Genomic DNA, 14,672 nt, shown 5'->3' on the forward strand with positions numbered 1-14,672 from the left:
CCTCCTCCTCCTCCTCCTCCTCTTCTTCTTCTTCCTCCTCCTCCTCCTCTCTAGCTGGTTAGAGAGGTCATGTCTATTTTGAAAGAATCTATAGTATTGCATGGACGGGGTCAGGATAAATGTTAAATAGAAACCAAGAAACAGAATTCTTGGGGCACTTTAAAGACTAATTCATTTTATTCCGGCATAAGATTTCGTGGACTAGAGCTCAGCTCTTCAGATGCTGCATGGCAGACTCAGTTTGGTCTTTAAAGATAAAGAACCACAGGGCTGAGCCAAGGACTAGAAGGCTGTATGTTTGTGGGAGCTTAATCCTTTCCCTTCAGACTTCAGTTTGCAACCCAAGCACAGCTGGGCTTGCCACCTCCGGGTGGGGGCTGGAGATCTCCTGGAATTACAACTGGCCTCTAGACTATATGAATCACATATTTATCTGTTTAAAACATTTATTTCACTTCTCCAGGAAAAAAAGAGGCTGCTTTGGAAGGTGGATTGCATAGCATTATACACTACCAAGGTCCCCACGATCCCTAAACCCCACTCTCCCAGGCTCCACCACCCTCAAATCTCCAGATATTTCTGAACCCAGAGCTGGCAGCCCTGGGCACAGCTGGGCACAGCTGGCCATTCTATTAACCTGCTTTTCACTTGAATGCAGCCAACCTGTTTCAAACTGTCCTAAACTTTCACTTGAACATAGTCAAGAGGGATCCCCCCCCCAAAAAATGGCTGCCCTGGTGACATCACTAGCTAACATCTCCTCCCCTCCTGGTTTTCTTCCCGTTGCAGTTTTCATCCTCTGTTTCTTGTTCTCGGCACCGCTGTTTGGATACCTCGGGGACCGTTACAATCGGAAAACCATCCTGGGTGCTGGGATATTACTTTGGTCAGGAGTTACTCTTGGTAGTTCCTTCATCGCTGAGTCGGTAAGGGTCCAGGACATCTAGGGTTGCCAACCTCCAGGCAGATACTCTAGTCATATCGCAGTCACATTCATCAAATCCATTAGTGTGATGTAAATTCCACTCTTCCTACTGACTTTTACATCTAATGTAATGATGAATACGACTGAGATATGACTAGAGTGTTTGCCAAATGGATTAACATTATATAGGTATTTCAACGCTACCACTTTGATAAAGATATGCACAGAATGAGATTTAATATGCATGGTTCATTGGTGTTGATGGTGTTTGAATTGTTCCAGTAAACTGGATACTGGAAAAAGAATTTACAATTTATTATTTATTTTATTTATCTTATTGCATTTATACCCCACCCTCCCTGCGAACGGGCTCAGGGCGGCTCACATAGGGCACTAAGTGCGTTCAATATACAAAATTACATAATACAAATACAGATTTAAAACAGATTAAAATCAATTCAACGGATGCACATAAAGACTCCTAACATCTTGCGTAGATGGGGTGATGGAAAGATGTTGCCCAATCCCCCCAGTGGTCTCTCTCTAAAAAGGCGCGGTGGTGTAAGTGGCCGTGGTGGCTCCTACTCATAAGCCTGGCAGATAGGGTTGCCAAGTTCGACTTACCTTGCCGGCGGGGGACTCCGGGGTGGTTCCCGGTGCGCCGCATGCACGTCACAGGGAAGTGACGTCATGACGTCGGGCACGCTGGGGGCGGGGCCATGACCATACAAGGGAAAACCATAGAGTTTTCCCTTGTATGGCCGTGGCCCCGCCCCCAGCGTGCCCGGCGTCATAACATCACTTTCCTGTGACGTGCACGCTGGGGCGGGGTTCCCCCCGGGGCCCGATTCCCCAGCGTCGGGGAACGGGCCTCTGGGGCGTGGGGATTTCCGCCCCCCGGGGGGACTTGGCAGCCCTACTGGCGGAAAAGCTCCGTCTTGCAGGCCCTGCGGAACTGCACAAGGTCCCGCAGGGCCCTGATCTCCTCCGGGAGCTCATTCCACCAGGTAGGAGCCGCCACTGAGAAAGACCTGGCCCTTGTTGCCACAAGCTTGGCTTCCTTAGGGCCCGGGGTCACCAGCCGGTGTTGTGACCCCGACCGAAGTGCTCTTTGGGGAATATATGGGGAAATGCGGTCCCTCAGGTAAGTCGGACCCTGGCCATGTTGGTGAAGAACCTTTTTTTTTTGGCACTATACATCACAGTTGGTTGTTTCCTTTCAGCTTTCATCCCGTGATCTCTCTCTTTGGTTTGCAACCTCCAGGCGGGGCCTGGAGATCTCCTGGAGTTACACCTGATCTCCAGACTTCAGAGACCAGTTCCCCTGGAGAAAATGGCAGCTTTGGAGGGTGGGCTCTGGGGCATTCCCTCCCCCCCTCCCCTCCCCAAAATCTGCCAACCAATTCATTAGGGCAAATCTTATTAGCCTATAAAAGCATTTTAATGGATAGATCAGAACTACTGAATGACTGAAAGTGCAGTCCTCCCGTCTAAGCCCACTGCATCCAATTGCATTCAACTGGAATAATCCTGCACAGCATTACACAGTAAAGGTGGCGGCCGTAACGCAAGCAAATCCTTTGCCCACTCTGGAGGGTATTCAGGGGTCGTTTCGTAGAAAAAGAGCTAGGGGAACTCATTAGCATAACTGATTAGCATATGCCACACCCCCTGACATCACCAGAAATGTGTCATAAGGCCACACACCCCGCCCCCAACGGTCCCGGCCGCCACCGCCGGCCTTGCAGCTCCACTGCCGAGCCCCATGAGGGGCCCGGCGGTGGACCTGCAAGGCCGGCGGGAGTGCAAGGAAGCCCCGTGAAGGCCCTCCCTGGCCCCAGGCAGGCAGGGGTGGGGAGAGGCAGGGAGGAAGCAACTTACCCTCCCTCTTCTCCTGCCTCCTCCTGGCTGAATGAGGGCTGGAAGCGGGGCGGCCAAAAGCAGGGGGCGGGGCTTCGTCGTGTGCCCCGCCCCCCGTACCTCACCCGAGGGAACTGTGATCCCCGCGATCCCCCCGAAATGACCTCTGAGGGTATTACTTAATATGCACTTTCTAGGTTCTCATGCATCTTTTTTGCTCCTCTAGATGGCCTGGTTATTCTTCATTTCGCGTGGACTGGTGGGTGCTGGCACTGCCAGCTATTCCACAGTCGCCCCTTCCATCATTGCTGACTTATTTGAGAAAGACCGCAGGACTTGGATGCTGTCTATCTTCTACATTTTCATACCAGTTGGAAGGTATGGTATCTGCTTTGAGTACAGTTGGTATTTTCATACCAGGTGGTATGGTATGGCATCTGCTTTGAGTACAGAAGGTTCCTGGTTCAATCCCTGGCATCTCCAGTTAAAAGGCTCAGGTCGTGGGTGATGTGAAGGACCTCTGCCTGAGACCCTGGAGAGCTGCTGCCAGTCAGAGCAGACAATGCTGAACGTGACTGTAATAATTCCTTGTTTTATATGTGTGTGTGTCTCTTTAAAAGTTTGGTTGCATGGTAAATAGACGAGAGTGCTTGAGAGAAGCAAGCGTGGTATGATTGGTGGTTGACAGAGAGGGGGAGGGGTTTTGGAAGTGGTTCTGAATGGATGAATATGTATGTCTGTCAAGAGAGACAGTTACAGGTTTGATAGCTGATAAAGACAGTTGATAAGAGAGTTAGTTCTGAGGTCTGTGAGAGAAGCAGCGAGAAGTTCTGCGTATGAGAAAAGTGAGAAGCATTTCGGTGTGAAAGCAGTTAAGCTGTCTGTTGATGTTGTTCAGAGTTATAAGAAAGTCTGAGTGACAGACTGGAGTGAAACAGTCTACGTCTATGTCCTGGAGTTAAAGTGTTACAAAGTTACCTGAAAAATCCCTGTCAGGAAGGGAGCAGATCTTGTGTGAGACACCAAGCAATTGTTAAAAAGATTCACCTTACTGGTTACATTGTTCTACCCTTTTATTTATGAATTATTTCAATAAATCTTCTTTATTCAAGTATGCCAACTCTGAAATAAATACTTCCTTAGGAACACATAGTTCCCCATGAGCCTGAAACTCGACCTACCTACCCAGTAATAGAAAAAGTAGAAGAAAAAAAGGTTTGGAAAGCCTTAAATTTCCTGGTGGCAGCCGGATATACCCTAGTAGAACAAAATAAAGAACACTTTTAAAGGGAAACCAGACCTCCCCAGATAAGGGGTCGTCACAGTGACAGACCAAGGATCAGACTCTGTGAAAGGCAGCTCCATGTGTTCACGATAAGGAGAGGTGCCACGGCTTGCTGGCAGAGGATCCGTTTTGCATGCAGAAGGAACCAAGTTCAGTCCCAGGTTGTGTGTGTGTGAAGTGTCATCAAGAGGTGGCCAATCTGCGGCAACCCCAGCAAGGAGCTTTCAAGGCAAGTGAGAAGCAGACGTGGTTTGCCATTGCCTTCCTTGGCGTTCTCCCATTCAAGTACCGACCCTGCTTAGATCTGACGAGATTGGATTATACCATGCTGCCTTCGCTCCCAAATCCCTGGTTGTCTCCAGTTAAAAGGATCGAGTAGTAGATGATGTGAAAGACCTCCGCCTGAGACACTGGAGAGCAGCTGCCATTCAAAGCAGACAATACTGAGCTTAGTAGACCATTGGTAATAGGCGCCTGGTCACGGCTTGGCAGGACGAGCCCCCCCCCCCCCGGGTAATGTTAACTATTTTAACTATGTTAACTATGTTAATATGTTAACATTTTTTTAAAAAAAAAATGACTCGCACAGTGAATGAATGAATGCAGGGCTATTTTTGGGCAGGAACGCACAGGAACGGAGTTCCGGCTGGCTCCCAAGTTGGCCACACCCAGCAGGAACTCATTAGCATAATAGGCCACACCCAAGAGCAGGAACTCATTAGGATTGGCTACATTAGGGGTGTGTGGCCTAACATGCAAAGGAGTTCCTGCTACAAAAAAAGGCCCTGGGTTTTGACAACAAACAAGGTAAACAGAATAAAAAGCAAAAGGTGGGTGTGGCTGGATGACCACACTTCTGGTAACATGTGGGTGCTAATATGCTAATGAGTGGTGCTGTCAGGGGTGTGGCCCAATATGCTAATAAGTTCCTGCTGTTGGGTGTGGCCTATTATGCTAATGAGTTCCTGCTGGGCTTTTTCTACAAAAAGAGCCCTGAATGAATGAATGAATGAATGAATGAATGAATGAATGAATGATGTTTATTTGCGGTCAAAGACCATTTATCCACAAACAGTTCTGAGGCTTTGGGGGCCTGCTTTCCAGGGGGGGGGGGGAGAAACTATAGGCAAGTCAAGATCATTGATCAAAATATTACATGTTCGTTAAATACAAGGAAATTAGCTTTCAGTTAAAAAAAATAAACATATAACCTTAAAATCATTAAAATGTTAAAAGGAGAAAAGTTTAACAGTCCATTATATCAAAATAATTATAAGATGTTTAAAACTAAACTACTTGTGAGTCATGCAAAGGTAAATGAGGATTCTACTTGATCTGCTTCTTATTGTGAAATTTTACCAGGTGCAGAATTTTGCTATTTGTCTGGAGATCTGCTGATCTTCCTCGCACAATGGTACCTTTTGTATGACAAAGGTCACAAGTTGGATGACCTTGGGCCAGTCACACTCTCTCTGCCTAACCCACCTCACAGGGTCGTTGTGAGGATAAAATGGAGGAGAGGAGAACAATTTAAGCCTCTGGGGTCTGTGTCCATTCCTAACAATTCTACTGTTCCTGCTTCTTTCAAACGCTTTGGAATAAATTTTACTTTAACCTTTAAACGTGGATTTATTTTGGAGACTTTGGAGATTCAACAGGTATTCACCACCAGTCAGATGTTCTAACAGCCTGATCTGGAATGAAGCAGCACAATCGATGTATGGCTGGAGTGCCAGACGAGGTCACACAAACCCTGGGTTCAAATTGCCGCACAGGCTTCCCATGCAACTCTGGACCATTCAGTCTTCAGAGAGAACCACGCACATCACTCTGAGCTTCTTTGGAGCAGTGCAGGATAAAAATGTGACCCATCCACATACTTCTTCATCTAACCTTTCTGGGTTGCAACAACCCACCTGTTAACTCTAACCCTGTTAACAATTTGGACTGAAGCAACTAGAGGCAAAACCCTGATCTTTTCCTGTCTTGCAGCGGCCTTGGTTACATCATGTCTTCTTCCATGGAGCAAGCCACTGGACACTGGAGCTGGGGTTTCCGAGTGAGTCCTTTTTGTGTGTGATGGAACTGGTCCCTTTCACCTTGTTATTAACAGACACTTGTGGTTTGCCCCAGGTTCAACTGCTTCTGGGAAACACTTTTTTCCTGCTTCCCCACAGCATCACGGTGCGTTTGTGCACCTGCCAGGTTTCCCCCCGGCTTTTCTTTCATCTTTGTCAACACTGTTTCACTCTGAAATCTTTGGGAAAGATCACAGCGAAGCCTGGATGGCATTCCAAAGGCAAGAGGCCACCACTGAAAATGCCCTGTCTCTAGTTACCACCAATGCTCCCTCTAAGCTGTGGAGTCTTGTGAGCAAAAGTTCTACTTTGTGAGCTCCTGGCATTAAAGTTGTGAGCGAGCAATTTGGCCACTGCAGAAACTAGTTTGCTCTGGAGCCGTCCTTCCTGAGCTGAGACAAAAATGTGTGAGCTGGAGGCTAAAAAACTGTGAGCTGGCTCACACTAACTCAGCTTAGAGGGAACACTGGTTACCACCCCCCTCCCCTCTAAAAGCAGTGGCATAGAGAGCAGGGCTTGAGAGGCAGGTGGGAGTGTACAGAAGATGTCCATTGGATGTATACTGATGTTGACCCCTTGGCTATTAATACCAGCCATTGGGGAATTTCACATTATCCAGTTTCACCCAGTTTCAAGCCGGTAATGATCCGTCATGGAGTAAACCGGTATAGGGCTGCCATTTCACACATGGCTTTCTCCTTCCGGTAAAGAGCTTGATCTGAAGCGGTTTGCCATTTCAGACTGCACTGCTTTTTCCCGCTTTCCCTCCGCTGTTTTTCGCCCGTGCGGGCGATCTCCGGCTTTTTTTTTTAACGTTCGCTTTAGAGCGCTATAGCGCTATAGCAGTATAACAAAACACCCCATGCATTCCAGGGATTGATATAATGCTATTCCGTTATAGCGTTATAGCGCTATAACGCTATAAAGCAAACGTTTTTTTAAAAGCCGGAGATCGCCGTGCGGGTGAAAAACGGCGGGGAAAAGTGCATCGGAACTGGGAGAGGAAACTGAGGAGTACTTGGAAGCGGTTGACAGGTAAAACGCTTCAGCCCCGTTTCCTAAACAGGACAGAAGCGATTGTGTATGAAATGACAAATATATTTCGGAAGGGAACCGGTTCTCAAACGGTTCTGTCTGAAATGACAGATCAGAAACTGTTTGGGAACCGTTCCTCTTCCGGAATATATTGCCTGTCTGAAATTCCTCATTGTTTCTCTCTTTGCAGGTTACACCTTGTATGGGAATAGTTGGCCTAGCACTCCTGGTCCTCTTGGTTCCTGAATCTGCCCACCGTGCAGCTACGAAGCGGGTAGAAAATGCTGGCGGACAGGGAGAGGATTCGACTTGGTGCAAAGACGTCTCATCCCTTTGCAGAAAGTAAGGCTTGCCCCCCCCCCCCCGAGGTCATGACACAGCTCTTCGGTCAAAGGTCGTTACAGTCAGCAAGATGGCCTTGCTATCTAGTTTTTACCTTTCCATTTCTTCAAGGGGTGTCAGGCTGCATACATGTTTCCCCTTCCTTTGTTTTATTCTCACAACAGCCCTGTGAGGTAGATTAGGCCAAATGAGGGATGAGCTTGACAGCTGAGTAGGGATTTGAACCCTGTTCTCCCCCCAACTCTCCTTCAACTGGTCTAGATTTCAGTCCAGTAGTTCCTTAGAGACCAACAAGAATTTTGGGCTATATGAGGCTCAGAGCTCCTTTCATTAGGTTATCTGACAAGGGGAGATTTGACTCTTGAAAACTCATGACCTCTAAGGTGCTAAGGTAAAGGTAAAGGTTTCCCTTGCTTGAAAGCCAGTCGAGTCCGACACTAGGGTTGCGGTGCTCATCTCCATTTCCAAGCCGAAGAGCCAGCACTGTCCAAAGACGTTTCCGTGGCCATGTGGCCGGCATGACTAAACACCAAGGCGCACGGAACGCTGTTACCTTCCCACCGAAGTGGTACCTATTTATCTACTTACAATTTCTTGCTTTCGAACTGCTAGGTTGGCAGGAGCTGGGGCCAGAGACGGGAGCTCACTCGTCACGCGGCACTCGGGTCTCGGACTGCTGAACTACCGACCTTCCACAGCCTGCAGTTCAGCGTCTTAACCACTTGAGCCACCGCAGCTCCATCTGCTGCATAAAATAAAATGTAGCAAATCAGCTTCAAGTCACCAGAACAACTTGTGCCCTAAAATGATCTGTGCAAGGGCCCATGAAGATACATTAACAAAAGGCCCAGGCAGGAAGATCTTTTCATCAGAAGGAAAGAGCAGACTAGGTGCCAGGTGAACCTCGTCGGGGAAGGGGATCCTCAGACAAGGGGCCATCACTGCAGAAGGCTCTGCTCTTGTCACCACCTGCCTTGCCTTGAGAGCACCAAAGACATTCGCCCAAAAGCGCAAAGAATTCACATTGCTCTCTCCCACCTGCCTTTTGTTAAACTATCATAGGTCCCGGTCACACGGGCCAAAAAATGCGGGGAGGGGGGAGCGTGGCTGTTTGCCCCGGAGCAAAGTAACATGCGGCAGCCCGATCACATGTCCCATCGAGGTCCCGTGGTTAGGCTGTTAGGTGCCGATCACACGGGTATCCTGCAGCGCGGCAAAGAAGCGGCACGGTGCGATCACACCGGCAATCGCTAGGCGCTGCTTCCATGGCAAACGGGAATTTTTTTCCACACCGAAGTTTGCGCATGTGCATGATCATTTGTGCGCATCCTGTGGAGACTTACACAAAAAACCCATCCGGTGTGCAACGGGACATGGACGGGCACCGGATGCGATGGGATTCAAGTGGAAACATGATCAGACGCCTGCCCTTGCCCTGCGTTTTCCGGAAACTAGTACATCGTAAGTGGTAGTTTTTTACTCCGCATCTTCGGCGAGAAGCCACGGGTTAGCCACAGGTTAGCCACGGGTGTACTATGCTTCCCAGATGTTGCGGTGTGATTGCGCACCGAAAATCCGCCTATCATCCATGTCTTTAGCGCGGCAACTTCTCCATGTGAACGGGACCATAGTTTTCTTTTTCCTTTTTTAATTTAAAAGGGTCAAAACTGAATAGTTGGGATTGATTGCAAAATAGATCTGACTGCTCTACTTATGCCTACTGCAATTCAAAACACCTTCAGCCATGTTTGCTAGCTCGATAGGCACTTATGAAGACTGGTGACTGAAAGGAAGCAGTTAACTCATGTAGTGTAAGTTAGAGTGGTGGACTAAGACCGGAGAGGCCTGAGCTTAAGTCCCTGTTCTTCCATGCACTCAGTGGATGACCTTGGGCCAGTCACTGGACCTTTCCGCATTTGCCTGTCATTCCGGATTTTCTCAGTGTTCAAGTCAGGGCAATTTAACTCCACAGCAAAACAGCATCCAACAGCAAGCTGAAACCGGGCTGACCACTGAAGGGAGGTAATGTGATGCAGAATGGGGGGGAAACCCGGAATAAAAAGGAGGCTGAACTCGATTTTAGTGCAGAATGTGGGGGAAAACCCTGGATTGAAATGCAGGTTGAATTCAATTTTAGTACGGAATTGCTTGGAGGACACAGTGGTGGACATGGATTAAACGGAGAGTGCAGGAAGGGCCAACTCCTGTCAGGGCTTTCCCATCCTAACCTACCTCACAGGGTGGCTCTTGTGAGTATAAAATAAAAGGGAGGGAGGACCAGATGCACTTTCCCAAAATGGGGATGAGTGGGACAGACATGAGATGCATGTCATTTATGCACCTATGTTTTTATGTACGTTGTACTACTAATAATAATTGTGTGCTTTCAAGTCACAACTAACTCATAGCAACCCCAGGACCTGGGGTTTTTCAGTCGGGCTAGAACGGATAAAAGGAAGTACTTCTTCACCCTAAGAGTGATTAACCCATGGAATTCACTGCCACAGGAGGTGGCGGCGGCTACAAGCATGGACGGCTTCAAGAGGGAATTGGATAAACATATGAAGCAGAGGTCCATCAGTGGCTATTAGCCACAAGGTATAGATAGAACAGTATGTCTGGGGCAAGTGATGCTCTGTATTCTTGGTGCTTGGGGGGGGGGGGCAACAGTGGGAGGGCTTCTAGTGCCCTGGCCCCCCTGCGGGACCTCCTGATGGCACCTGGTATTTGTGGCCACTGTGTGACAGAGTGTTGGACTGGATGGGCCACTGGCCTGATCCATCATTGGCTTCTCTTATGTTCTTATGGATAAACATATGGAGCAGTGGTCCAAGAGTAGCTATTAGCCACAAGGTATAGGTAGGAACTCTCAGTCTGGGGCAAGGGATGCTCTATATTCTTGGTGCTGGGGGGGGGTCAACAGTGGGAGGGCTTCTAGTGTCCTGGCCCCACTGCTGGACCTCCTGATGGCCCCTGGTATTTGTGGCCACTGTGTGACAGAGTGTTGGACTGGATGGGCCACTGGCCTGATCCATCATTGGCTTCTCTTATGTTCTTATAAGAGATGAGCAGAGGAGGTTTGTCATTGCCTTCTATCCCGTAGCAACCCCTGTCTTCCTTGGTGGTCTCCCGTCCTAGTACTGACTGTTGCCAACCCTGCTTCGTTTCCAAGCTCTAACAAGATCTGGGCAGGCTGAGCTATCAGGCTGCTGTGTTGTACTAGAGTCGCGATATTAAGATTTCTACTGAGCAGAGGTATTCACTAGAGGGTGCTGTTGTCTTACAGAAATCATCTGTAGGCCTTCAAACCTACGCTTGCTAATTTGGGGGATGGGGAGTTCCTGCAAGACCAAAGCTCCTGAGTGGAGCTGAGCAAAGTTGCCACTGCATTCAGACTTTCTCAGGGAGTAAACGTCACTGAAACCAGTGTGACTTACATCTGTGTAAAGCAAAACAGAAGTCCAGAGGCACCTTAAAGTCTTTACGGAGCTTCAGGGATTCGCTTTTGTTCTGCTATGATAAACAAGGCTACCCTAAAAAGGTAAAGGTAAAGCTTCCCTTGCTCGAAAGCCAGTCGAATCCGACTCTAGGGTTGCGGTGCTCATCTCCGTTTCAAAGCCGAAGAGCCAGCGCTGTCCGAAGACGTTTCCGTGGTCCTGTGGCCGGCATGACTAACCACCAAGGCGCACGGAACGCTGTTACCTTCCCACCGAAGTGGTACCTATTTATCTACTTGCAATTTCTTGCTTTCGAACTGCTAGGTTGGCAGGAGCTGGAACTAGAGTTGGGAGCTCACTCCGTCTTGCGGCACACTCGGGTCTCAAACTGCTGAACTACCGACCTTCCACAGCCTGCAGTTCAGTGTCTTAACCACTTGAGCCACCGCAGCTACCCTACTGGGATTTAAATTTGAGTAATTAATTAATTAATTATCGTGTGGCAGTGGGTGTGGTGTAGCCAGGAGATCCGAAGATTGGCTGGCAGCCTGACACTCTAGCTCTTTTGGGGCAGAGAACTGTGACTGAGTCACGGTCACCCACCTGGCTTCATGTGGAGGAAGGGGGAATTGGTTCTCCAGATTAGAGTCCGCCGCTGCTCTTGGTGTAGTTTATTCAGTTATGATCTTTTTTGCCCACCTTTCTCCCACAAAGTGTTCAAAGCAGCAAATGAACATCAGGTTAAAAAAAATACATAAACTCAGCAATTCAGAAGAAACAACTGCCAGAGAATGTGTAACAAATCTACTAGCCAAATGGTTTCTGAAACTGTTCATATGTCCTCCTCCTCCTCCTCCTCCTCCTTAACCACTACATCAAACTGCCTCTCTACCTCTGAGCCAACATGCATAACTTCAGGCTTCATATTAGCGAAGTGACCTGCTACAACTGGAAAGAAACGGAGGATACCACTCAACTGGATCAGGCAGGGAGTGAAATTCTACCATTTGTGATATACAACCAACCTCTTTGCCATTACAAGTTGATTTACTGTAGGGTTGCCATCTCCGAGTTGGGAAATTCCTGGAGATTTTGGGCATGGAGCCAGGAGAGGGTGGGGTTTGGGAAGGGGAGGGACCTCACCTAGGGCTGCCAACTGGGGGTGGGGGGCAGGTAAACCCCCGCTTCGGAGGCCCGATTTCCGCCGCCACGGAATCAGGCCCCGGGGGGAACTCCGCCTCCCGAAGCAAGATATTGCAAGTGCTAATGTTTTAAGCATGTTTTATTTTAAGTAAAAAAAAAACCTTTGTGTTTTTGTCCTTTATAAAGTTTATATCTCCGCTACCTGGCATTACATTTTATGACACACATGGCCCGTCCCAACAAGGTGTCATTTATTAGTTGCTGTAGATTTTCCGGGTTGTGTGGCCGTGGTCTTGCCATTGGACGTTTCGCCAGTAGCTGTGACTGGCACCCTCAGAGGTATAACACAGAAAGATGGAGTACTCTCTGTGTCAAGGTGAGATGGAGTACTTTCTGTGTCTCTCACCTTGACACAGAGAGTACTCCATCTTTCTGTGTTATACCTCTGAGAATGCCAGTCACAGCTACTGGCAAAGCGTCCAGTGCCAAGATCACGGCCACACAACCCGGAAAATCTACAGCAACTAATGAACGTCCTTGGAAAGCCTTCGACAACATATTAAGGTCTCATTTATGTCAGATCCGGCCCTCATAACAAATGAGCTCGACACCCCTGCCCTAGAGAGCTGCTACCAGTCTGAGTAGACACACTGAGCTTGATCTGATTCAGTATACGGCAGCTTCACGCATGGTCTTCTTTGTGACTCTCTATTATACCATGCATATTGACTGGGAGAAAAGCAGGATATACATGCATTCAATAGTAACAATGCCGTCATTTTTTCCTGGCAGCTGGAGTTTTGTGTGGTCCTCGTTGGGTGTGACTGTCCTGGCCTTTGTCACGGGCGCTCTGAGCTTCTGGATCCCCACGTTCCTCTGCAGAGCTCAGTTCCTCCATCCCAACGTCTCTTTGTCAACAGAGGCGAAATGCAATGCCACCAACAGGTGAGGTGTGCTTCTTTTCAGAGAAGAAGAAACTGGACAGGGGGGGGGGGGGGGGGGGGGATGCCCTTGATCAATTTCTGCCCACCTGTATCCAGCCGGCATATCTTTTCAAGCACCTGCTCTGCATTTCTTGCTAACTGCAGGAAATGGACCACCTTCCTTAGGAATTCCTTGACTAAGGACATAAGAGGAGCCCTGCTGAATCGGACCAGTGAGGGTCCATCTAGTCCAGCATCCTGTCTCACAGAGTGACCAACAAACAGAGCATAGAGAACAAGGCTTTCTCCTGATGTTGCCTCCTGGCACTGCTATTCAGAGGTTTATTTCCTTTGAGGGTGGAGATTCCCTTTGGCTAGTAGCCAGTCCCCCTTTTAAAAAGCCGGTGTCCATCACAGGGTTGCCAACCTCCAGGTGGTGCCTGGAGATCCAGAATTACAACTGATCTCCCGATTACAGAGATCAGTTAAAAAGGTAAAGGTTCCCTTGCTCGAAAGCCAGTCGAATCCGACTCGAGGGTTGCGGTGCTCATCTCTGTTTCAAAGCTGAAGAGCCAGCGCTGTCCAAAGACGTTTTCGTGGTCATGTGGCCGGCATGACTAAACCCCAAGGCGCACGGAACGCTGTTACCTTCCCACCAAAGTGGAACCTATTTATCTACTTGCAATTTCTTGCTTTCGAACTGCTAGGTTGGCAGGAGCTGGGGCCAGAGACGGGAGCTCACTCCGTCATGCGGCACCCGGGTCTCGAACTGCTGAACTACTGACCTTCCACAGCCTGCAGTTCAGCGTCTTAACCACTTGAGCCACCGCAGCATTCCTCCAGAGATCAGTTACCCTGGGGGAAATGGCTCCTTTAGAAAGTGGGCTGCATGTTATTGTACCCTGCTGAGGCCCCTCCCCTCCTTAAGCCCCGCCCCCCAGGCTCCATCCTTCGAATTTCCAGGAATTTCCCAACCCAGACCTGGCAACCCTAGTCTATCACTTGGCAGCAAATTCCATATTTTAAACACCCAGTGAGTAAAGAAGATGTCCAAATGTAGATGCTTGGGACACTGGAGTGTGTTTACCACGCATAAACCCTCTTCCTCCCATGAGTGACAGTGCCATAGAGTGGTTAAGAACATTAGATTGGCTTTGGTGTAGTGGTTAGGAGGGCGGACTCTAATCTGGGACCACCGGGTTTGATTACCCGCTCCTCCACATGCAGCTGCTGGTGTGACCTGGGGTCAGTCACAAGTTCATTCAGAGCTGTTCTCTCATGAGCAATTCTCGAGCGAGCTCTCTCAGCCCCACCTACCTCACAGGGTGTCTGGTGGGGGGGGAGGGGAAGGGAAAGGAGTTTGTAAGTTGCCCTGAGACTCCTTCGGGTAGCGAAGGGCGGGGTATAAATCCAATCTCCTCCTCCTCCTCTTCTTCTTCCAGGAAACTTGTCAACAAAATCCCACTCTCAGCTATGGGGGCCACATGGCACACTGCAAATTCCTCCTAGCTGAGGCGATCATATGAGAATTTTGTTATCAGACTTGCAATGGGAGTTTTGTGCCACCCAGACGTGTGACAACTAGGGTTGCCAGCTGTGGGTTGGGAAATACCTGGAGATTGGGGGGGGGGCTGAGCCTGGGAA

The 14,672-nt window shown here is 48.9% G+C and overlaps 1 protein-coding gene across 1 annotated transcript in view; it reads left to right on the forward strand.

Annotated features, from left to right (window-relative positions):
• LOC107116503 (protein spinster homolog 3-like) overlaps positions 1–14,672 on the forward strand; it is a 62,813-nt gene that overhangs the window by 24,278 nt on the left and 23,863 nt on the right. The window contains exons 4-8 of the mRNA XM_015418412.1: positions 790–926; positions 3,012–3,163; positions 6,063–6,129; positions 7,374–7,525; positions 12,898–13,050. Coding sequence (XP_015273898.1) covers positions 790–926; positions 3,012–3,163; positions 6,063–6,129; positions 7,374–7,525; positions 12,898–13,050 — 661 coding nt within the window. The remainder of the gene's footprint in view (positions 1–789; positions 927–3,011; positions 3,164–6,062; positions 6,130–7,373; positions 7,526–12,897; positions 13,051–14,672) is intronic.

Source organism: Gekko japonicus, unplaced genomic scaffold (assembly GCF_001447785.1).
Source record: "Gekko japonicus isolate JY-2015 unplaced genomic scaffold, Gekko_japonicus_V1.1 scaffold127, whole genome shotgun sequence".
NCBI lineage: Eukaryota > Metazoa > Chordata > Lepidosauria > Squamata > Gekkonidae > Gekko > Gekko japonicus.